Source organism: Capra hircus, unplaced genomic scaffold, assembly GCF_001704415.2.
Source record: "Capra hircus breed San Clemente unplaced genomic scaffold, ASM170441v1, whole genome shotgun sequence".
NCBI lineage: Eukaryota > Metazoa > Chordata > Mammalia > Artiodactyla > Bovidae > Capra > Capra hircus.
Window position 1 is genome coordinate 22,093 of NW_017189581.1, and position 25,877 is coordinate 47,969.

The 25,877-nt window shown below is 40.9% G+C and overlaps 1 protein-coding gene across 1 annotated transcript in view; it reads right to left on the bottom strand.

Moving 5' to 3' along the window:
• The window catches only part of LOC108633295 (dystrophin), a gene marked incomplete at both ends in the record, with an annotated part of 53,067 nt that overhangs the window by 19,920 nt on the left and 7,270 nt on the right, over window positions 1–25,877 (bottom strand). The window contains 3 exon segments of the mRNA XM_018044510.1: window positions 14,117–14,274; window positions 16,257–16,342; window positions 18,506–18,707. Of these exon segments, the coding sequence (XP_017899999.1) occupies window positions 14,117–14,274; window positions 16,257–16,342; window positions 18,506–18,707 (446 nt within the window).

The following is a 25,877-nucleotide window of genomic DNA, read 5'->3' on the forward strand; positions in this document are numbered from 1 at the left end:
CTTATATTGCCATGGTTCATGTGTCAAAACTAAGAAACCAACATGGGTCCACTATGATTAACTAAATGCTACAGGGCACCTAACCAGCAGGCAATGCTCTTCTGCAGCAGAGAAACCGAGAAGCTATGATAGGCCTGTTCAATTACTGCCTGTGAGACAAAGGGTACACTGGTTAACACTGTGGAGAGCCAAATGAGATGCTGCTTCACACCTATTAGAATGGCTACCATCAAGAACACAAGAGATAGGCATTGGTGAGGCTGGAGAAGAGAGAACACTTGTGCACTGTTGGTGGGAATATAATTTGGCTTAGCCATTATGGAAAACAGTATGGAGGTTCCTCAAAAAATTAAAAATAGAACAACCATGCAATCTAACAATTGCACTTCTAGGTATATAGCTAAAGGAGATGAAAACAGGATATCGAAGGGATATCTGCACTCCCATCTTCAATGCAGCGTTATTCACAATAGCCAAGACGGGTAAACAACCTAAGTGTCTATCAATGGATGAACGGGTAAAAAAAAAGACGTGGTGTGCATATATATAGGAGAATATCACTCAGCTGTAAGATGGAAATTTTTGACAATATAGAAAGGCCCTGAGGGGGTTATGCTACTTGAGATAACTTAGAAAAAGACAAATACTGTACAATATCATTTCTACATGGAATATAAAAAAGTTGAACTCCCCAAAAAAGAGTAGAATGGTGGTTGTGAGAGACTGGGGGTAGGGGAAATGGGGAGATTATCAATTTACAGCTAGTAGATAAGTAAGTTCCAGAGACCTAATGCAAAGCACACTGATTACAGCCAACAGTACTGCATTATAAACTTCAGAGTTGCTAAGAGACTAGATCTCAATTGTTCTCACTACAAAAGAGAAGTGGTAATTATGTGACATGGGAGAGGTGTTAGCTAACACTAGGGTGGTACTCATGTTGCAATGTATGTGTCGAATCAACACATTGTACATTAAACTGCCAAATGTTTTATGCCAATTATACTGCAATTAAAAATTTTTTAAGGTTGTGCATTAAACTTATACCAGGGTATATGTCGATTATACATCAATTAAAAAAATTTTCATCTAAACATATATATTTACCTATTACAGAGTGAGGGAAGAAAAAGGACTAGTAAATTTCAGGAAGCCCAAACCAGAAGTCACAAGGGAACATGCTAAAATTGTAGACCTTGATTTGAAATCAGGGTGCTTTTCAAATAGAAACTCCACGTAATGCATCTCATGACAAGTTACAGAAATCTATTTATTCATGGCAAATAATTAACTCAAGCAAGGTTAAAGCAGTCAGCTAGTACAAGTGTGTGCGTGTGTGCTTTCATTTATTCAGTAGAGTTCCTGTCTATTTAAAAAATAACTAAATATATAAATATTGCATGCATTCATATGCATGAATAGAATTTCCAAACATTCTTATTGAAAGAATAAGGTAAATTTATAGAAAATACTGGGGACAAACCACAGATATTTCAAAAAGGTTAATCTCTCCTCCCAGGCCATTTTCATCTGTTTTCACTAGTAAAATGTTCCCTTTCAAATAGCCATTTCAAAAAGCCATTTCAATATCGCTGCCATCGTTAATGGGTTATAGCATTAATAGCTGACAACCCAACTTTCCTGGCCCTGATTGCAAAAAGCCCTAGTGTTAGAAAAGATTTGCTGAATTTAAATTGATCACAACTGTTTTGTGAATTATAGTCTGTACACAAAGATTTAGAACTACAAGGAGAACAGCTAGCTGGGGTCACACGGTATAGGACAGGCAGTTCCTGACTGTTCCCTGAGCTGTTATTACGATTTCTTTAACAACCTCTAAATCTACCAAGGGCATCAGTGGAATATTTTACATAAGAGAGAAGTCTGAACTAGCAACGAACATAAAAGGAGGAACAAGAACAAGTTGTAAAGAATATTAATGATGCTTCTTCCAAACGATCCCAATTTTTATGAAAATCAAACGAATGCAAAAAAAAATCTGCTATAAAACGATATGAAACCTGCATGTAACAAATAAAACAGAAGGAAGGTGGCATTTTGATCTTCTTAGACATAAGATCCTTGTGTTTTACATTTGGGTTGCTGAGGAAACTCAAGTGTAGGGCCACCAGGGATCATTTGTATGAGGCATCACATGCTGTTTTGTCACTTCTTGTTCTTAGTCTAGGCTACTTCTATTCAGAGAACAGTTGCTCTCATGTGAAAGGCCACACTACACATATAAGACTGTTTTCTGTATTTGGCATCTCTGTTACAAGAACTGTTATCCAGAAGATCAGGTAAGACTTGGCTGATAATAACCAAGCTTTGAAATATACACCATAACCCATATCCCTTTCGGCTTTTTCCATTTACAACATTTAGCATATAATCAAAGCAACCTGGGGATAAGTAACTCTTGAGGTAATCTGTTTTGCTTGATGTTACAGATGAAAAAAGGCTCAAAGAAGTTAAGGACACAGCTCAAGATTATCTATTATTTTCAGACTGAAATATGTATGCTTAAAGGAGTCTACATGGGTGGACAGAAGTGATATCTGAAGGGAACATACAGGGTGATTTCCAAAATCTTTTGAAATTTCAACTTGTCCGAGAGTGTGAGAGGCTCTGATATCTAAATACAGACAACGTGAGATAATGCCTGAGTACCAGACTGTGAACTGAATTTTGTGCCAGTCTACTGAGAGCTACATGAAGGTACAAGTGAATACTCAAAAGGCACTGAGATAAATGCATGCTCCTATTTCTTCTGATCATTTCCTTTCCCTCCTTCTTTTTGGCATTATGTATCTTTCCTCCTGAATATTCATTGGAAGGACTGATGCCAAAGCTGAAGCTCCAATACTTTGGTCACCTGATGCAAAAAGCTGACTCATTAGAAAAGACCCTGATGCTGGGAAAGATTGAAGGCAGGAGGAGAAGGGGACAACAGAGGACGAGATGGTTGGACGGCATCACCGACTCAATGGACATGAGTCTGAGCAAGCTCCAGGAGATGGTGAAGGACAGGGAAGCCCGGCATGCTGCAGTCCATGGGGCGGCAAAGAGTTGGACACGAATGAGTGACTGAACAACGACGACAATCTTTCCTTCTGGCATTTCCCAGGAGGGTCAGTGTTAAAGAACTCGCCTGCCAATGCAGGAGACTCAGGTTTGATCCCTGGGTAGAGAAGATCCCCTGGAGAAGAAAATGGCAACCCACTCTAGTATTCTTGCCTGGAAAGTCCCATGGACAGAGGAGCCTGGTGGGCTACGGTCCACGGGGTCACAAAGAGTCAGACATAACTTACTGACTGAACAACAACAACCCTTCCTTCTACTATCAGATGCTATGACATATATGAGCTGCATGGACTGACAGGTCAATTGAGGTAGTGAAAAGGAAAAAAAGAAACAGAAAAGCCTATGGGTTTCTCAATCCTTATTAGCACATGAGTCATGTTATATGATTTGGTCCCATGAAAGAATTGGCTGATATGGAAATGTATTTATCAGACATATGCTTAGCTTATACTGCTATGGGGGGAAAGGGTGGTCAATTCTATGCATTTGTGTTTTCAGCAACATCATGGCAAATATGGTACCCAAAGGTAACTCAGTCAGGAGAAGTGCCATTCTTCGTACATGCACAATTACCATGGATATCTTCAGGGACCCTCAGAAAATTAGAGGGGAAAAGTGCAGCTCTTCTTGACAGAAGAAAACCAGCTAACACATGCAGAGAGCAGGGTAGAATTAGAAAACTGCTATTGGGCAACCACCAAGGTAATCACTGAATTAGGACAGGATCATCAATGGAGGCTTACACCATACAGTGAAAGGCTACTGAGGAACAGAATGCTCAGAAGTGCTCAAAATATCACAAAAATGGCTTTCTAATTACATAGGGAAAAGGATACTTTTATAACAGCAATATCTGACTGATACCACCATACCATTCATTCTTAGCATTATCAATAAGAACCAACCTGAATCTCATCTAAGGAAACAACCAGAAGACTCCAGAATATGGGACTTTTTCCCATATTCTGCCTGCACTCTTCAAAAATGTCAATGTCATGAATGAAGACACAAAGAATGCTGGGCAACTGTTCAGATGAGGTGAAAGGACACAGACATAACCAGCCAATGACAGACAAAGACCTTGACTGCATCCTGGAGGAAAAAATCCAGAAATAAGAGACACTCTGAAGGCATGGGGACATTTCAATGTGGACTGTCTGCTAGATGGTCTTGCAGAATCAGTGTTAAATTTGTGTGTAGTGACAGTATTGCACTTTTGCAGGAGAAAGTCTTTTTATAAAAAAGATGTATGGTGAAGTGCTCAGGGGTTTATATTTTGTAGTATGATGGCCTTTTACCTTTAAATGGTAAAGGGGAAAGATGTGTTTGTGTGTCTACATTCAAAGCCATACATACCTGGGAAAAGTGAAATGTAAATGGGACAAAAATGCTAACCAGGGTAGAGAGACGTACAGGACATATGGGTGTGGATCATACTATCCTTCCAACTCTTCTTTGTTCTTGAAATTTTTTCAAAATAAAACACTGGCACTCCTTCCTGGGGGTAGGGGGGCAGGCAAGGAAATCAAGAGTGTAAGAAACTGATGACTGTGAAAAGGGAGGGGGGAATGCATTAATATCAATGGTATAAAATATGAAAAGCTCTTTAGGACTAGTTCCCTCACAAAACACAAACCAAATGCCAAACTGCCGTTCCCCCTGTTCTTGTAGCTTCGTTGTTCTAATGCATCCCCCACCCACTCACACACACTTGGCAGACATGTGCTTTGCCCAGATACCCAACTGACTTTTTAGCCATAAAATGAGTTGAATAAGCCCCACATTTACAGAAATATTTCTTGTTGGAAATCAGGATTAAGAGGTCAACAGTTGCGTTCATGAGACAAGAAGAAGTAAGAGGCTTCCTGTAACTGCTGTCGTTGGTAGAAATCAAGTATTTTCTTTAAAGTTCTGAAGATAATGAGCAGGTTGGAGGCCGGCAGTCATTGCTCTAAATATTCATCAGGGCTGTGAATCACCCCTTAAAGAGAAAATAAGCCCAAACACTAACACACAGTGATTATCCACTCTTCATTTACATGTTCAAGGACAACTGTCCTGACCTAAGGCTCCCCGCTCCACCTGACTAATAAACCAATTAATACCATGGCTCCCAGGAACAGAAGCACAAGTTTTAAGTCTATGCAAATCTGTAAGTATATGCAACATTATTAATTTATGCTAGAGAGTTCTTATTTAAGAGAACACTTTCACAGGTTCATGGTAGAGCACTCATATCTGCCCAGAGTTATCATGGTATACCTTTCTCAAGTCTGTATCAGGACACATTATGCTCAAGAACAAGATCTAACAATAACTCTTTCACAACTGCCTCCTACAATTATTTAAAATATAGGTCAGGAAAAGGTATAAGTACAGGAACAGAACACAACAGGAGTAGTTTCCACAGACTGGGAACAGGCGGGGTGACCACAAAACAGGAGGAAATTTTAGGGACGATGGAAATGTTCTGTCTTGATTGTAGTTGTGGTGACAAAACTACAGACATTTGTCTAAACTTGGAAAACAATTATTTTGTATTTTTTAATGTAGCTAAAAAAGGAGCAAATCAGAAAACAAATTTTTCCCTATTTTATCAAATGTCAACCCCTCCTCCAAAACCCAAAGAAAGATACAAAACAAAACAAAACAGAACAAAAACCCACCTTTATCTGTTAATGCACCCAGACATCCTAAGGAACCAAGATATAAGATAAGGATATCCCAAGATTTTTGCACTTCGATTCATCTTACATAATCTATGTAAAAAGAAAGATTTAAATAAATCCATTTTACAAGCCAGTGACAAAGATGGGAAAGAAGAAAATGGTAACTGTTGAATTCATGTCTCCTTGTTTCCATGAGCTTTGGGGGTACCTATCAATGTGAATTTGAATTAATGGTGAACTAATCAGAGGGAGTCCAGAATACTCTTCCAAATGCAGGTGTGCCTCTCAAAAAAAAAAAGGTTTTTTTTTTTTTTTTTCATTAGAACCTCTGTTTCAGCTTTTGTAGGAAATGAGTGGGGGGATACAGGAGGGAGGGCAGAAGGATGGAAAAAATTGATTCTAACAAAGACTACTTCTTTAGAAGGGTAAAAAGGAGAAACAGAATGACAAGTGCTTTTCCTTAGTAAGAGGTATATAAATGAAACAGGTTTCAATTCCATTACAAACCTGTCTTTAAAAGCTGGTGGAAAAAATACCCATCACTCCACATGGAGAAATTTAAGCACATAAACCACGACATATTAAATGGATAATTATGAAGGTAAACTCACCAAAGCTTATAGTCAAAACAGAAAAAAATAATAGCAATAAAAACCAATAGTTGACTCAAGATAATGCTGATAATACTCGGATAAACGATTTCTCAAAAGTCTGCAGGAATTCTAAGTGTCCATCAGCAGGCCCAGCAGAAACTTGGTGATGCTACCTCTGCTTATACATATTGCTTATATATACCAAGTTCTAGAAACTTATACCATATCCATCAGTTGAAGCGGGTGTAAAAGGAATGTCAATGGGACCAAAGGGTCTATATTTTGATTACTCAACAAACAGCCCAAAGAAACCTAAGCAAAGTGGAATTTTTAGGAGTTATTTTAAGGATGTCAAATATAAGATGTGATCAACTGGCATGAAGAAGGCTGTCAAACTGGTTAAGAAGTGTCTTGGCATGGTATTTTAACACCATTTCACGATTCTCTAGAATCTAATCTACAGATGCTTAGTTGTGGGCAAAAGGAATTATTCATCTTGGTGGGCTATTTTCATGTTAAAAGACACTTTGTGCGTGCTAAGTTGCTTCAGTTGTGTCTGACTGTTTGTGATCCTATGAACTGTAGCTCACCAGGTGCCTCTGTCCACTGGATTCACAGGCAAGAATACTGGAGTGGACCTCCTCCAGGGGGTCTTCCCAACCCAGGATTTGACAGGCAGGCTCTTTACTACTAGCGCCATCTGGGAAGCCCAAAATACACTTTAGATAATCATAACTAAGGCTCAGTTAAGTACCTACTGCTTCCCTGGTGGCTCAGAATAAAGAATTTGCCTTTACGGACAGATTCAGGGTTCTTTACGGGCAGACCAGGGTTCAATCCCTGGGTCAGGAAGATCCCCTGGAGAAGGAAATGGCAACTCACTCCAGTATTCTTGACTGGGAAGTCCCATGGACAGAAAAGCCTGGCAGGCTACAGTCCATGAAGTCACAAAGAGTCGGACATGACTGAGCAAATAACATGTGCCCACCACGCTAAGTGCCCCACCTGTATTAGCTCATTTAACGCTCCAAAGTGCTCCAGGTACTTAGGGGCCAGGAAGCTCAAGAAATGTGTCTAAGGTTGTCAGAAAATAGCAGAGCTGATATTTGAATCTGGGCAGTCAACTTCAGGACCTACATGCCTAACCACTCTGCCACTCACTACTCCAGACGTCCTGCAATGATTTGCTATTTACATACACATACACACTTGTTCTCAACAATTGAGGCCGTAATTTATTCCCATTTCTGTATTACAGCAACTGTGCTGAGATGATATTCATTTTTGTCATAGGAATATAAAAATCCAGAGGACAGATGAAAAAGCAACTTATTCATTTTGAATGCATAAATACAACGGGAGGTAGAAAACAGATGTAAAATAAACAGATTTTGACATGCAAGCTCTTGCAGGTGAAGCATATTGAATACAAACTTGATGTACTCAATTCTATCTAAACAATGAAGTCCTTAAAATGTTTACAGAAGAAGATGCTACAAAGACTATCGGGGGCGGGGGGAGGTGAGTACCTCTCAGGGCACTGTCAAGTACCAGTTTACAGATACATGACTCTCTCTGGAGTCACTTAAAAGTGGGAAGTGCTTCCCAACTAAGAGGAAACATTATTTGATTTCATCTGGAGGTAGAACTTAGATACCTGTAATTGGGATTAGAGTATTTTGAATAAAGATCATAGAGTGTGAATGTGAGTGTGAGTGTGAGTGTGTGTGTGTGTGTGTGTGTGTGTGTGTGTACATGTGTTGGGGTAGGAGTGTTCATTTATCCACATATCCTATTATAACCTAAAATTCATGTAAGACTATTTATAAACACTTCCTTAGTTCAGTCTAGTATTTGAATTGGTTATAGTCATTTATTTCTACTCAGATGGTTTAGCAGAAGGAAATACTAGCTTGGAACACAGGGAACTTGGGCCGGATCTCTCATTCTGACATAAATATAATTGCAGAATGAAGAATATATTCACTCTGCCTTTCTGGGTTTCAGTTTTCTCATCTGAAAAAGGAGGGATGTGAACAATGTCTTATGCTCCTTAAGGTACTCTGTGTGACTCACTGCCAGGAGTAGATCTGTCCTTCCCATGGTCGCAGGATCAATCTATCCTGTCAACAGGGATAGTTTCATGGAATATGAGAGCCAATCAACCCGATGATGCATTAATTGAAGCTGTATTTCCAAAACAAACTAATTTCAAATCTTCAGGTCTACTACTGCCCAAATGAGTCATTTTCCCAGTACACGTTTGACTGTCATATCCTTTGAAGATAGAAACAGATTTGTTTCCCCATTGAATATCAGTAAAGATACTACTGTCAAACCCATACATTGATAGTGAATTTTCTCTTTTAAAATTCATAGGCATGACTTCATTTCTGGGCTTCATGGATAAATACCTTGATGGATCTACACTGATTTTAAAATAGGCAAAGCATTTTCTTTGGACTTGGTGATTTATTTTCCTCTTTCTTTTAAAAGGTTTTTGTGTTTTTTCCCAGTTTTTTTTTTTTTATGGTGGTAAGATACACATACCATAAAATGTACTACCTTAACCACTCTAACTGAACAGTTCAATGGTATTAAGTATATAGGAAACCTATAAAAAGATCACCTAGTGGGCACCACATGGGCAAACACCACTCTCCTCCTGTGTCTGCCAGGCCCCTCTCTTGAGCCAGAAGCTGACAGTTACCAACTTGAAAAGAAGGAAGTTTTCAAGTTGGTGACAAGAAGACAAAGGACATAAAAAGAGTGTAGACTGAAGTCAACTTCTTCTGTGAGGCAGGGAATGTATTTGTAAGAGAAACAAGTACTTTTACTGCCGTTCACTTCCTGAGGCTGGTAGACAGAGCAGCCTTTGAGTGCCGGTTAGCTCGAGCCACCAGCCCGGCCCCGTTCCCAAGGTCTTAAATGCTTCAAACAAAGGGCAGAGGGCATTGTTCACTCCTGCTATCTTTCCCTACAGCAAACACTGAATTTTCATGCAATCCGCACAGCTTCCGAAAGGCAAGCTGACGCCAGAGCTCCCGGCTGAGGAAAAGGCTGACGGGGAGAGGACGCCAATTCTGAAGGAAGAATTCACAATGGATCTGTTCAAGCAGACTGCCAGTGACTAGCAAGGCGAGAGGGTCTCCAAATCTGAGTCATCTAAACCTTGCCCAGCTCTGTACCTACAGAACGTGCCCAACATTCTTCCAGCAACATCCGGCTTGCCAAAACTCAACGTCTTAAAATGAGGCATCCTTTTCTCCCCAATGCTCCTATGTTCTCTGTTTTATTATGGCATCTTGTATTCTAGCAGAGACCTAGAAAATATGCCTGTTATTTCACCTTGGGAAGCTGGAGAGCCTTAATATCAAAAAGAGTGTATTGGGCTTCCCTGGTGGCTCAGGGGTAAAGAATCAGCCTGCCAATGCAGGAGACACAGGTTTGATTCCTGGTCTGGGAAGATCCCATATGCCGTGGGGCAACTAAGCCCATGCGCCACAACTATTGAGCCTGGGAGCTGCAACTACTAAAGCCCACGTGCCCAGAACCTGTGCCGTGCAACAAGAGAAGCCACCGCAACAAGTCACTGCAACGAGAAGCCCCCACTCGAAAAAAGCCCATGCAGCAGAGAAGACCCAGCACAGCCAAATATAAATGAGATAAATAGAAAAATTTTTTAAAAAGCGTATTTGGGATGAGGAGGAAAATGGCCCAGCGGGGAGGAGAGGGAAGTGCTCACTGGACTAGGAATCAGACTCTCCCACCAGCTGAAGAAATGCAAAGCAGGGGCCACTGATAAACTGTTCACCTACTGAAACAACAGTAAAAACAACCGTGAACCCAAGCCTGCCGATTCTGTTCTCCTCAAAGGGTTGGGGAAGATTAAATGAGAGAACTGTGCGGCAAAGTTTAAAAAATACTATCATCAGTAGCAGTCATAACAATATTATGTACACAAGCATGGTCAGTACAAATGGTAGCAGTGAGAAGCTATTACTTGGTAGTGAAAGCAAACCATGGGCAGCTATGGACAGATCAGGAAAGGTCTGAGAGTGAAGCAGAGAAACCAGGAGCTATTCTGTGAACCAGGGAAAGAAATGGGAGATTTCTAAGGATGGTGTCAGACAGTGATTGTGCGTGCTTAGTCGCTTAGTCGTGTCTGATCCTTTGTAATCCTATGGACTGTAGCCCACCAAGCTCCTCTGTGCATGGGATTCTCCAGGCAAGAATACTTGCTACTTGCCTGGAGTGGGTTACTATTCCCTTCTCCAAAGGATCTTCCCAGCCCAGGGACTGAACCCAGGTGTCTTGCATTGCAGGCAAATATTTTTACTGTCTGAGCTGCCAGGGTTCTAATGCTGAAAATAGAGTGTAGCTGTTACAGGGATGTGGTGAAACAAGAGGCAGCCGGTGAGTGAATAAAGCAGGTATCCCACAGCAGAATGCAATGGGCTGACAGGGGCGGACCGGGCTCCTGATGAGAGGATGGCCCAATGGAAAGCAGAGTTTCTGCTCACGAGCCCCTGGTCCTGACCACCAAGTTCAAGGCAGTCAAAGGCTAGAGCTTACTCCTTCACACCATGAAAGAGAAATGGTAATTCTATGACTTGATAGTGCTAACTACTGCTACAATGGCAATCATATTACAATATAGAAATGTATCAAATCAACATGTCCCACACTTTCAACTTACATGTTATATGTCAGATTAAAAAAAAAAAAAGCCAGCGAGAACCAGAGTCCGGGGGAGGTGGCAATGTCAGTTCTGCAAGGTAATGGGACAATGGTTGCAGCGGCCCTGAGGCCAGGCCACCTGATTTCAAGGCAGGAACCATCACTGAATATAGATGGTTGTCAGCAGGTGTGTGCTCTGACCCTTGCACTCAACCCCAGTCACATGACACACACAACTGTACACATATATGTGTATATGAACACTCTGTATGTGTGTGTTTCACAGTAAGACTGTAAAAAGTCACTGAAACTTGAAGAGAAAACAACACTGAGGGAGAAAAAGTAGATTGCTGCAAGTTGTTTTGCAATAGGATTTGGAAAAAAAAAAGAATCTGGATTATTTGTGGTCATTCATACTCACTGTATGGGAGTTACTTGTGTTTATGTTCTGGAGGAGAAATGCTAATACAGCAACACATAAGAAAAAACCCAGAGAAAGTGATAGTCTATTCATGTTTTGGGAGATTTGAGTATGAGGTGACAAAAAAATACATGTATTTCTCCACATCTGTTTTACTTTTATAGTTAATTTGCCATAATTTGGGCAAAACAATCCAAACAGTATATGTAAGCAACCTTCATATATGTGCATTTCTTTAATCTGCCCAGTTAACTATTAAATGAATGCTAAAACTGCTTTAAATATGTAAATGTTCTGCCCACGAAGCCTTCTATAGTTTTATCTGAGTCTGTGTTAAGACTATATACAGGTCTAACCCAGTTACTTATTCACCTAGTTCTGTTGGTAATGAGATTAGAATAGAATGAGAAACCCCATACATCTGTAGTTCTTAGGATTTAAAAAATGTTAAGAACACTGCAAATAATGTAAAACTGCAAATATCTCTTCCTTGAGTGCTGGTGGTATTACAAATAGGAGCAACTTTTGACCAAAAGCCATGTGGTAATACTTATCAAAACCTACAAAACCGTTTATATCTGGTAATCCCATTCCTGAGAATTTATCCTAAGGGAAAAACTTGAATCAAAGAAGAGCTAACTGCATAAAGATGTTCACTGCAGCATTATCTATCTTACCAAAAAGCGGGAACAACCTAAATGTCTATCCATGAAGCGACGAGGCACTTGGGAGGAAGAGGGTATTTGTGGGGACATGGATGATGGTGTAGAAAAGGCACTGGAGCAGGATGCAAACGAGAATGGACAGGAGTGTGCCGACCTACTGACAGACATGAATGGAAGCATGAATCTCTGACTTGGTTGTAAGCCTATGGAAAGGCAGCATCCAGCCCTTGGAAGATGTCAAAAATACAATCAGTTCAGTTCAGTTGCTCAGTCATGTCTGACTGTTTGTGACCCCATGAACAGCAGCATGCCAGGCCTCCCTGTCCATTACCAACTCCTGGAGTTTACCCAAACTCATGTCCATTGAGTTGGTAATGCCATCCAGCCATCTCATCCTCTGTCATCCCCTTCTCCTCCTGCCCTCAATCTTTCCCAGCACCAGGGTCTTTTCAAATGAGTCAGCTCTTCACATCAGGTGGCCAAAGTATTGGAGTTTCAGCTTCAGCATCAGTCCTTCCAATGAACACCCAGGACTGATCTCCTTCAGGATGGACTGGTTGGATCTCCTTGCAGTCCAAGGGATTCTCAAGAGTCTTCTCCAACACCACAGTTCAAAAGTATCAATTCTTCAGCGCTCAGCTTTCTTCATAGTCCAACTCTCACATCCATACATGACCACAGGAAAAACCATAGCCTTGACTAGACGGACCTTTGTTGGCAAAGTAATGTCTCTGCTTTTTAATATGCTGTCTAGGTTGGTCATAACTTTTCTTCCAAGGAGTAAGCATCTTTTAGTTTCATGGCTGCAATCAACATCTGCAGTGATTTTGGAATCCAAAAAAAAAAGTCAGCCACTGTTTCCACTTTTTCCTATCTATTTGCCAAGATGATGGGACAAGATGCCATGATCTTTGTTTTCTGAATGTTGAGGTTTAAGCCAGCTTTTTCACTCTTCTCTTTCACTTTCATCAAGAGGCTCTTTAGTTCTTCACTTTCTGCCGTAATGGTGGTGTCATCTGCATATCTAAGGTTATTAATATTTCTCCTGACAATCTTGGTTCCAGCTTGTACTTCATCCAGCCCAGTGTTTCTCATGATATACTCTACATATAAGTTAAATAAGCAGGGTGACAACATACAGCCTTGACAGACTCCTTTTCCTATCTGGAACCAGTCTGTTGTTCCATGTTCATTTCTAGCTGTTGCTTCCTGACCTGCATACAGATTTCTCAAGAGGCAGGTCAGGTGGTCTGGTATTCCCATCTCTTTCAGAATTTTCCACAGTTTATTGTGATCCACACAGTCAAAGGCTTTTGCATAGTCAATAAAGCAGAAATAGATGTTTTTCTGGAACTCTTGCTTTTTCGATGATCCAGTATATGTTGGCAATTTGATCTCTGGTTCTTCTGCCTTTCCTAAAACCAGCTTGAACATCTGGAAGTTCACAGTTCACATATTGCTGAAGCCTGGCTTGGAGAATTTTGAGCATTACTTTACTAGCGTGTGAGATGAGTGCAGTTGTGCAGTAGTTTGAGCATTCTTTGGCATTACAATAGGAAAGCTTAAAAAAATGATAGCTGCGTTAACTGTTTACCAACAGTTACTCAAAAGAAGGTTATGATGACAGAATTAGGTTAGGGAAGAAAGGAAGAGACCATGAAACTCACCTACAGAGGTCATTTTCTTGTTTTACAAAGGATGTCTCTGGCTGGAGATTTATTTCCTCCCTTGCTGAATCACTGCAGATTCACTCTCCCACCAACACCCTAGGAGCCTGTGGGGTTCTGGCTCTGGTCACAGACTTCTTTCCCTTCCTGCGCACTGTCCTCTCTCCCCAACCCACAGTTCCAGAAGCCACTGCCCACAGAGATTTTGAACCTCAAAAAACCCCTACTTACCTGCCTACAGAAGAGCTAACGTGAGAAACTACAGTTCCGTGGTTTTTCCATTAATTCCCAAAACGGAAAAGAATAAATATGCCACTCAAGAAGCTGAATAACTTACGAATTGGAAGCAGCTCCTGACACTTGGCTCAATGTTACTGCCCCCAAAGGATGCAACTTCACCCAACTGTCTTGGGATTTGGATAGAGTCATGTAGAAGGAGGCCCAGTCTGCGCTGGTCACAAAATCCTGTTGAACTGGCCACTTGCTTGAAAAGGTCTACAGGAGGAAGAAGAGAATTCCAGCAATCAAAAAGTGGCACCAAGTAGATGCTAGCACAACTAAAGTACCTACTCAGTTCCAGTACCAATTCTCAAGAGGAGAGAGGGGTTCCCTACTTGCCCCGACGGGTTGCTTCTACTGTACACTAATCTGCACATTCATTACTTTTATGGATCAAGTTAATCACCACTGTGTATATATGAAGTGTGACAATGTTTAAGTAAACTATAGCCCTGTAAGAAATGAGAGTTTACATACAGTTCTGACATGTGACTTTTTCCTAAGCCAGAACATAATCCTTTGGAAAACAGTTTATATATAGGACATGACCTCCATCATACAATAAATGTTTTAGCATTAGGAAACATAGAGCGGGCCCAAAGAGCTATCCCCTGTGGACATCAGATCCCAAAATATATCAAAATCGGGACCACACAGCAACTGTGTGCTAGAAATGGGTAGAGCAGAAGAGCAGCCCCTGAATGATAGCAGGTGCCCCAAATAGGTGGATTCACAGAATGAATGAATGCACTGAACACTTGTAACAGCTTTTGATCTCAGGAATCTAATTATTTTAATCCTATCTTATATTTAAATAAAAGTTGCCAAGAAAGTCAATCCATGAAAGCTTTTCCTACTTATATGTACACTTTAAACTCTCAGAAATTCAATGTTTGAATGGGATATTTATTTCAGATAGCAGTGACAACACTTGAGATCTCCCACACACCCACCCCCCAGCTCTCCAGTACATCCACAAAATTTCAAAATTATGAATTACCTGCAAACATCCCAGTTTGAAGTTAATATTTTTTGTTTGGCCAACCTCCAACCTGTTCCCTCTTAGTATAATAGCTGAAACACAGGCTGGAAGCTTCCTTGGTTTATCAAGTATTATGATGTGCTAGTACTTTACCATTAGCAAGCTTAGAGTAAAAGCTAACCTACAACAAGTAGCTACAATATTTAAAGGACAAAAGCCCACAGAAATATTCTGTTTCATCCAAAACATATTTTCAAACAGCTAACGAAAGCTGTTCTTTTTTTCTTGGGTTCTTAGGATGAGAAAAACTCAAGCGGAAAGTACATAAAAGTGAGAGCTAAAAGAGCTTGTGTATTCTGTGGTTTACTCCTAGGGGGGAAATGAGCAGTAGGACACAGAATGGCTTTGGAGGAATTCAGTCTCTTTTATCTTCTGCCTATCCTTAAGCTCAGCACATCTCCACATCCCTATGTGGCTAGGCCTTAGGGGAAAAGAGAAAAGACAAGATATACTAGGTTTGTTTAATATTCCTACTGAAAAGATTTCTCATGAGCATTTAAAGGGGAAAAACAAGTACATGCCTTCACAATGGGAATGAACGGTTGCTTCGTCACCTCAACCATCCCTCTGCTAGCATTTGCTTTTAATTTGGATTTACAAATTTTACGCAGAAGAGCCCAACGGCTAATCAAAAGGAAATTCTGTAAGGTGATAGTTACCCTGTAAGAAATGGCAAGCTGTCTCTCAAATAATAAAACGTTAATCACATCACAGAATTGGATATGTCAGTACAATTCACAGTAAGATGCTTATAAAATAAACAAGGTTTGTTGAACATGAATGCCAGATAGTACTCTTTAAATAAGAATCCAAAGATGAGGCATGTGCATGGATTAAACCTTCACATTTATTTTTTCTGACTTGGACAAAGGGATTAGGAAATCAGACTTTATCCCCGAGGAACATGTGTTTTATTCAGACACAGTCGATGTAATGTAAAATAATACTCGTACTGGAGAAGCTAATCCTCGTTCTCTACTTAAATACCTACAATTTCATGTCTGACAGAGAACGGCACAAACCAAATTTTATGCCTGTCTAAGAGTAATTTTACATCTTACACGAGGAACCTGCTGTCAACGAAGAACACTGTGTCATTCCCCATCTAGATCTGGGGTAATTAGCCAACATTAATAAAAGGGTACACATGACTTACATCTGTACTTGTCTTCCAAATGCGCTTTACACAGAGAAATGATGCCAGTTTTAAAAGACAGGACCCGGATCCTCCCTGTTCGTCCCCTATTATGAATAATCAAAGCAGAAAACAATTACTGACACTTTCTTGAAAGATAAACACTTCTTAGTTAAGGGGAAAAAAACCTGGATGTGGGAACTCTATTGACCATTGTTTTAAGATCATTAACGTTTCTGAGTTCATTATCTATTTGGCTGATGACCTAGAATGAAACGGAAATCTGACCAACTTGACTGGTGAACATTTACCAAGTTTTCAGTTTCTAAAAGACCTTACTCGAATGGTAAGCATTTCTCTACATAAAATAAGAAAAAGATTCTTTTATTTATCTTTGGAGAGCCACCTGGGTTTAAGTAGATAAGGGGAAGAATTACTAGTATGTGCTAAGCAATTTACCCACTTTGGTTACTGAAGCCAAAAAATTACCAGCAACTAACTGTTCTGCCCTCTTCAACACTCATTTAGCTTTTCATCAGACTGCCTCTTACTGAGAAGAAAATTAGTCACTTCAGGCCATAAGACACATAGTATAAAATATGAACACTTATCTCTACAAGAAAAAATATGATACAATCTATTAGAGGGCATTGGAACAGATGATCTTAAGGAGCAATTTTAAAATATCCTATTGCTATAATAATGCTTTAACATACATATGCTTTTACTTTACATACAAACCATTCCACATGACAAATTTATTAAAAAGTTCATTGTATCCATGGGGAAAGCACAAGTTTTTCATTTTGTAAAACCTGTTTTTTGATCATTTTATTTTGTTATGAAAAACAACTGAACCATATATCCTGGTTCAAATAAAAGTCTATAGAATAAGCAAAGGGTAGGTCTCAAGAGTGGTTACTTTTAGTGAACAATATGCTCAGCTTGCCACTGGTACAATTTACTAAATACATTAGTCAAACAGAAATCCTGAGTCCTAAATACATTCATGAAAAAGTATTATCACTGGAAAGTTTTTACCATTTTCCCTATTTAAAAAGGTAAATCAAAAGTTTCACAAATTTTATACAGTAACTCAGGTATTCAAGGAGTTAACATTGTCCCCAAATAATTTTCAGAGAAGGGAAGTCATATACTCCGAATTCATTCGTACATCATCTGCAAAGAAAATGGGTGCTGAAATATATTTGAGGGAAGACCTGAACAGAAACCCTTCTCAAAGCAAATGTAAGTATAATCTGCAATTAAAATCCGACATGATCAAGAGCTTGGTAGATAATGATGGGAATTTAATAGCCTTGGAATTTAACAAGCACTATCTTACCAAAATAACAAAGAAAAAAAAGGTATACATTTTAATCCAGGAGGTGGTAGAAATCTACAGCAAAGGCAAAACTAAAATAGTTGCTATGCGACTCCTTTCAGAAAAGCTTTCCAGATTTCTAAATGCGGAATATGTTCTTGCTGACATGTGAAATCAGGCATATAATGAGTTTGATGTCTAAGAAGAATTCAGTTGAAATTAAGACCAATTCCTGCTGCTACCTTCCTCAGTTGTCTTCATTAAGCTCAAGACAAAACTGGGGAGGGGGGCAATCCCAAAGATAAAAACAAGCACTCTCTCAGATAGAGGGATGAATGGAGGTGCCAAACTAAAACTTCGTCAATCTTTATTTATCTATATATAAAACAAAACAAAAACAAACAGAATTCCTTGGTTTGAGGATCTGAATTTGCTGCATTAAGGGCTTGTTTTCATTTTTTTTTTTTTGCATAACCATTCACACTCTACAAAAATCTCTTGAGTATCAGCTAACACTATTTGGAGCTGGGGACAGGAGTGTCACACCTCAGGGAGCGCATCTCTTTGGGTAGAAGGAGCCGCACCCAAAGAGGGTGGAGGAATTCAAGATACACAGGCTAGCAAGGGCAAGAACCAACGGCTACACGCTGACTCATCCTACTACTGGAAAAATGAGTATCTTGAGGTTTCGTCTGCTTTCTAATCTGAGTGCAATCTACATCCTAGTTCCTTACCTCCCAGCATATCAAAACATTTTTGGGGGTTCCATTAAATGCAAAAATGATTAATCACAGGGATAGCATTTGGTCACACGGCTTCATGAAACTTTCATCCTGAGGACCATATTTCTCTAGACCAAAGCCCTGCTGTGATGCTAATTACACCATCACCATTCTGTAAACTAATCCTCCCATGGTAGAGTCTGGAGAAAGTCTGCCATACGTACGTATCATAAACATTCAGCAGCCAATTGAGACACATATCCACGCAGAGAGGGACGTTGACCAGATTGTTGTGCTCTTGCTCCAGGCGGTCATAAATAGTGGTCAAACAGTTAATGATCTGCAGGATGTCCATGGGCTGGTCGTTTTGCTTGAGGTTGTGCTGGTCCAAGGCATCACATGCGGCTGACAGGCTCAAAAGATCCACTGCAAGAGACACAGAACATCATTGGTCATTTCAAGGGGAAAACCCTTCTGTCACTGTTTCTGACAATCCTAGTAGGACGGTCTTGTACCCTTTAGTAAACACCAAACCCGAACCCTACCCTCTCTTATTGAAATGTCTTCTTCCCATCCCTTGGCTATGAGTTTGATGAGTAAGGTAAAGAATCAACCTGCAATGCAAGAGACCCCGGTTAGATCCTTGGGTCGGGAAGATCCCCTGGAGAAGGGAAAGCCTACCTACTCCAGTATTCTGGCCTAGAGAATTCCATGGACTGTACAGTCCATGGGGTCGCAAAGAGTCAGACACGACTGAGCGACTTTCACTTACTCACAAGCTCAGAGGTTGTTCTGAAGTCTCATTGGCAATGGGTGAAGAAGTGAGTGAACAGATAGTACCTATGTTGGAACTATCGGGCAATTTGGGGGAGTTAAAGGGATCCATAGTGTTCTATAGGAACAGAGTCGTTTCCACCAAAATCACAGGGGGGAACTGTTTTACTAGCGATTTTCAAAGGTTCCTAACAGTACTTTCTTGTATTAGTATCAGAGAAGGTCAGTTTGATTAATCGGTATGGTTGCTGCTGCTGCTGCTAAGTTGCTTCAGTCGTGTCCAACTCCGTGCGACCCCATAGACGGCTGCCCACCAGGCTCCCCTGTCCCTGGGATTCTCCAGACAAGAACACTGGAGTGGGTTGCCATTTCCTTTTCCAATGCATGAAAGTGAAAAGTGAAAGTGAAGCCACTCAGTCATGTCTGACTCTTAGCAACCCCATGGACTGCAGCCTACCAGGCTCCTCTGTCCATGGGATCCTCCAGGCAGGAGTACTGGAGTGGGGTGCCATTGCCTTCTCCGAATCTGTATGGTTAGGGTTGTATAAACTCGATTTCCAGCTATGCATTTATAATCATTAAGTATTTTTCTCCTTGAAATATTAATCACCTCCTAATTTCTCTTGCTATACTAACACTAGGTGAAAAATACTCAACGTCACTAAAATTTTCTATAGATAAACTAAATAACTGTGTCACCTATCTCTAATTTTCAGATGTAAGGCTCACTGTTTCTCCTTTCACCTACTATGTATTTCATGCAGGAGATGCGTGAAATTCGATTCCTGGGTTGGGAAGATCCCCTGGAGAAGGAAATGGCAACCCACTCCAGTATTCTTGCCTGGAGAATTCCATTTACAGAGGAGCCTGTTGGGCTACAGTCCATGGTGTTGCAAGGAGTTGGACATGCCTGAAGCAACTGAGCACAGCACAGGGCAAGAACTTTGTAAGTTTGGTGGGGAGTGGAGGTTTCCGTCATCTAAGGTGGTATTTAATGCTATACCAAAAAACAAACATGTATCAAAAGTAAAACCTCAACCCTGTCCAACATCAGCAAATCATAAGCTTTACTCCCAAGGGTCCCAGGAAGATGCTTTTCTCCAAAGTCAATTTATTAGCCAAATTGAGAATGCAACAGCTTTGCTTTTATGACACCTTATACATCTAAGCTCTGGTCTGCATTCTCAGTCCTTTGAGAGAGAGAGAGAGAGAGAGAGAGAGAGAGAGAGAGAGAGAGAGAGAGAGAGAGAGAGAGAGAGAGAGAGAGTCAATGATAATTAAGTAAATTTCTCACGCATCCTGTGGGAGGAGGCAACAAAATTCTAAATGTAACTTCAGATAAACACAGCCATGCCAGTCAGTAAATAGGCTGTCCCATACTAAACAGATGCAAATTTAAGGCTTTAATGCATTTTCCTAGTTACTGTTTGTGGCTAGTTCTAATTAAATGTTAAGGACAAAACCCCAAAATAGTAGTTAATACCTGTGTGGGTTAATACCTATGTACTGCACGTTTTTCTCTTTTCAAAAAGGAAAATAGTTCCCTTTTGAAGTTTCCCTGGAAGCATAAAGAGACCTCATGGTGGATGCAAGTGTTTTTGTTTGTTTGTTTGTTTATTTTTGTCTTTCATCACAGTGAGTAAAGCCCTCTATTTCCATGGACCAGTCTCCCTACAATACACTGATGGAGCACTCATCCTATCAAAGCAAAGCTCCCCACTCTTTTGCTTAAAAATACTCTCAAGATAAAGGAATGACCTCTTTACATGGAAGCTGAGACTGTGTTTCAAGTGGCAGAAAGGAACATAACTTGATTTGAAAGGGAGGGAGGGAGGAAAAAGAAACAAGATTAAAAAAAACAATCAATCAATACAAAGAGGTAGGGGGACAGGAGGAGGGGAAGGCTGAGTGGGGACTGTATGGGAGACCAGAGTGAGATGCAGAAACAAAAGACATCAACTTTCATGCTCTCTGCTATGTGTGTGACTTCCTCTCAGGACAGGTTTTGAATCAGCACACCATTTTCATCAGCAGAAGAGAAGACCAGACTTCCTCCAAATACCAATATTCCCAACATGTTTCTTTATATATTGAGGGAAGCAGTGAGTGGTTCGAAGTTTTTCTACTGTTTTTTGTTGTTGTTGTTGTTACTTTTCCTTAATCATGATAGATATTTTGCTTTATATCCATGGATATAAGAGCTAACAAGTGAGAATCTGTAAGACTCACTTCGGTATGAAGAGTCTAATTTCCCTGTGTGGCATTTCTTTTCTTTTTATGGGGCCTACTCTCCTCTCTGTACAGGTGAATGGGTAACACACAGAAGAGGAAATTAGGAGCATCAATAGCTCCAGAGGGGTGCAAAGCAACTGCTCCAAAATCATAGGAGCAGGAGATGACATAGTTGGGAAGAGAAATACTGTGCAGTGCGCTCTGCTAAAACCAAATGTCATTAAACACAAGAATGATCCATCACAGAAGACTGGAGAACACATTTTCCTTAAATTAACATATCAAACAGAGCTCCACTTTCACGGAATAATTGGCAAAAGACTCCTATTGAGGTATATAGAGCCGATACTACGGACTTGCAAAGACGTGAGAAAATCAATAGGGGCAATGTAATTGCCACACAAACATATACTTAACTGTGCGAAATGAACATCTTGGAGAACACATTGGCATTTTTTGATGAAACATTAAACATAATGATTAGTTGTTTCCAGAAGCCTCAACAAGCAACCAGCAGCCACAATTCTGTGAAACTATCCTTTTACCTCAAGCTAGGAATTTCCATTTAGGGGCAGAATATATCTCCTTTAGTGTATTCATTAGGGAATATATTTTAAAGCTATAAAAAAAAAATCCGAGTATGTTCTAATACACCTTTTCTTTTAAAAATGATTTTGACAGTAGAGGATGCTAGAGGTTTGCATGCCATTGAAGCATAGGGACCGTCTGGGGGTGACAGAGGGGGCAAGACAAAAAATGACCAGCTCTCCAGGGTTCTTTTTGCTAAGCAAGAAAAGCAGAAAATGAAGGGGATGGGGTGGGGTGGGGTCTCAAGCACAAGATCCCATGAATGGTTCCCAAGGTGCTGGTTGTGCCTGATCACCTGGCTCAGAAGGTAAAGAATCTGCCAGCAGTGCAGGAGATCCGAGTTCAATCCCTGGGTTGGGAAGATCCCCCAGAGGAGGGCATGGCAACCCACTCTAGTACTCTTGCCTGGAGAATCCCATGGACAGAGGAGTCTGGCGGGCTATAGTCCATGGAATCCCAAAGATTCGGACACGACTGAATGACTAACACTTTCACTTTTTCACCCTCTTAATATCTTAGGTTTAAATGTCCACGCCATTCTTTTCTATATATGCCACAAGTGAGGAGTTTTGCTGGATTTTTTTTTTTTTTTGTCTTTTACAAAATCCTCAGTGTTGTGAACTAGAAAGCCCGTTTCAGAAGCATTGGCAGTTGGGAAAAATTGAGACCAGAGAGGAGACTTGCTCTGGGTATTATGGCACAACAGGTGGGGGCATGTACTGAAAAGAAAGGTGGGTGGCAGAGGTAATCATTCCAGACTGTACATAAAAGAAAACTACCCTCCTTTTTCTACTAGCAATAATACAGGGAGGAAAAAAAGCACCAAAATGTTGGTTTGAGTAAGTCTGGCGGTGCCCACACAAACACAACCCTGGGCCCGTCCTGTGGGTCAACCTGGATACCCTGTGTTAATGTATCAACAATCCTGTAATCTCAGTAGTACAGACACAGACAGGGTGGGTAACTCCTACGTGTCTGCTGACTTTCTGGCCTGGGAAGAAGGTGTCTGTGGGAAGAGGAGGCTGTTGTGGACATCACATCTTTCCACAGGCGGCTTACCCTTCAGGCTGAAGGACTTCTCAGAAAAATCTTTGCCTAGCGAGAAAGTCAATGTGCTTTGATGTAGTTATCTTTGCTGTGAGGGTTAATTCCAGAGACTCTGAGGTTGGCAAGGTATGTTTTGCTAAAACCAGCCCCACAATGAGCCTTGATCAAAGCAATGAAAAGAAGTGACTCACTGTGTTTATGGGTAGCCATGGGTTACAGGTTATCACAGTTGTTTACTGCTAGCAGTAACATTAGCCATTTTTACCTGGTCTCAGTGAGGCCCATGGAGGCCACTGCGTTTGGGACTGGCTATGTAGGGAGACAAGGCAGAATGGCAAAGAATTGATGCCTTCGAATTGTGGGGTTGAAGAAGGCTTCTGAGAGTCCCTTGGACAGCAAGGAGATCAAACCAGTCAATCTTAAGGGAGATCAACCCTGAATAGTCACTGAAGGACTGATGCTGAAGCTGAAGCTCTGGTATTTTTGTCACCTGATGCAAACAGACAACTCATTGGAAAAGCCCATGATGCTGGGAAAGATTGACAGCAGAAGAAGAGGGTGTCAGAGGATGAGATGGCTGGACAGCATCACTGATGCAATGAACATGAACTTGGGCAAACCCCAGGAGATAATGAGGGACAGGGAGGCCTGGCGTGCTGCAGTCCACGGGGTCGCAAAGAGTCAGACACGACTGGGAGACTGAACAACAGCAAATGTAGGGAGAAGATATCCAGGGCACCAGCAGTTATAAGCAATCCTGGCTGAGACTCTGATGGGTGAGCCCTGGTTTCTAAAGTGCTCTGTGCTCACACTGGTGGTTCTTGATCCAAGAGAGAATGTGCATCCTGTTCTGGCCCTGACAGAGAGAGGGCACTTGGAGCTCGGACTTGGCCTCTCCAGACCCCACCCTGTGGTTGTGACACGTGGCCCTATTTCAATGTTGTTGGTACATGGTAGGCTTCTCCTTTCTCCTGTAATGAACTATAGATTTGTAAGGACTCTCATTTTGAGTCCTCATCAGCTCTTGAGCTTAACTGTCATGCCCAGAGCAATTAGTGCAAGAACTGAGATGGTTTAGAAGGCTCCAACTCATTCTTAGCTGAAAATAAGTAAGGCATTCTTTTCAAAGGAAAAGAAGATGATTCTGATAAAAGGGATGAAAATGAACCACTGATGCTGGTTGCCAAGCTACCCTTGGTCTGGAGTAGTACAGGCTTTGAAATTGGTTATCAATAATACAACTTTCTACTGGAATCTGAAAATGGTAGAATCTGAACTCCAGGAGCTAGAAGAATGGATTAGAAGGGGACGGCAAACTGATGGTTAGTTTGCTAGAAACTAAATTCCTTGGTAGGAGGAGCAAAAGCTTTAAAATTTCAGAATCTCCTTCCATTGAATTTCAGCCTCTCTGGACTACAGGTGGAATTCCAGCCAAAGGAACTTGGGAACTAGCACTTTTGATAAATGGGCTACATCTGTGAAAACAATTACAATTAGAAACATAATTCAAGCGGGGAACTTTACTGTAATTTTCTTTTTCAATGCAACACTAGTAGTCCCTGGACTGGGGCTACAATTGAGAGTCTTAAAGGCTGGTAATATCCTGAAAGAATAGACTATGACCGCTAGCTGGAAGGTGAGTGCAAGAGTTCCACAGGACTCATGGGCTGAACTACCCTCTTCTCACACCTCACCTAACTAGGGCTGAACGCAACACATGCTTTGTTGCCTAGTGGATAGGACAGCCCCATCTTTTTCTTTTTGGAACCAGTGGGAGCCCTTATCAAAAAGTGGGAAAAGAAGGACAAGGCAAAGTCCAGGCATGTCTCATTTTGCTACCACCTAAATGTGGACGAGCACAGTGGCTGAGCCCAGGGAAAAATACTCTCTGTGGGGTGGGGAGGATGGGGGTGGGGTGGTGGAGAGACTGGATTAAAATGTAACAATAAGGAAGAAAGGTAAGATTGTTGCTGAAGGGAAGAAAGCCACCACATGGGTGTGAAAAATGGAAAAGCTAACACAATGCTGGTGCCTAGAAAGAGGCTTAGAATAAGAGAATAATATGCTTCCTGGCTGGGAAAGACTGAAGGCAGGAGAAGAAGGGGATGACAGAGGATGAGATGGTTGGATGGCATCACCGACTCAATGGACATGAGTTTGAGCAAGCTCCGGGAGACGGTGAAGGATAGGGAAGCCTGGTATGCTGCAGTCCATGTGGTCACAAAGAGTCGGACAGGACTGAATGACTGAACAACAACAGTGCTCCCTTGGGCTATGACTCATGCCCCTCTAAAGAGCCAAGACGTGAGCAGTACTGCTGGCTAATCTACCAAACACACTGGGTGAAGAGATGGGAGTCCTGACTATGACCTGGACTGCATCATGTCTTTTGGAGTCTGTTTCACAGGATATATCTGTCAGTAAGCACCTTTGTGGGAAAGCACCCTGTGGGAATATTCACCCAGTCATATCTGGAGAATACTGATGTTTCATCATCTGAATGAACACTGCATGGTCATTCATTGTGAAGATGAAGGATTACAAAAGATGAAGGATTATAAAAGGTAGAAAGGTATGTGATAGCAAGTTTAGATGCTATATACCCCATCTGTCACAATATATATGGGTTAAAAAAAGCTATTGGCCTCATTAGTGTGTGAGGAGAGCTACAAATGAGCGAAGGGACAATTGGGATGCTTGGATCATTGAAGAAAATCTGGTTGAATTTGGTGGGCCTACTTCCTTGAGATTGAAAAGTCAAAAATTTGGTTGTTTTGTTGTTGTTACTTAGACATTCAGATTTATCGCTGATACATTTGCTTCATATCGAAGCTTCCACATAAATGTCTAGATTACACGGATAATCTGGATGGAATATACATTTACTTTTGAGAGTTTTAAATTCCATTTTAAATAATCAAGTAATCTGTAAATCATAGGTTAAAACTTTTAAGA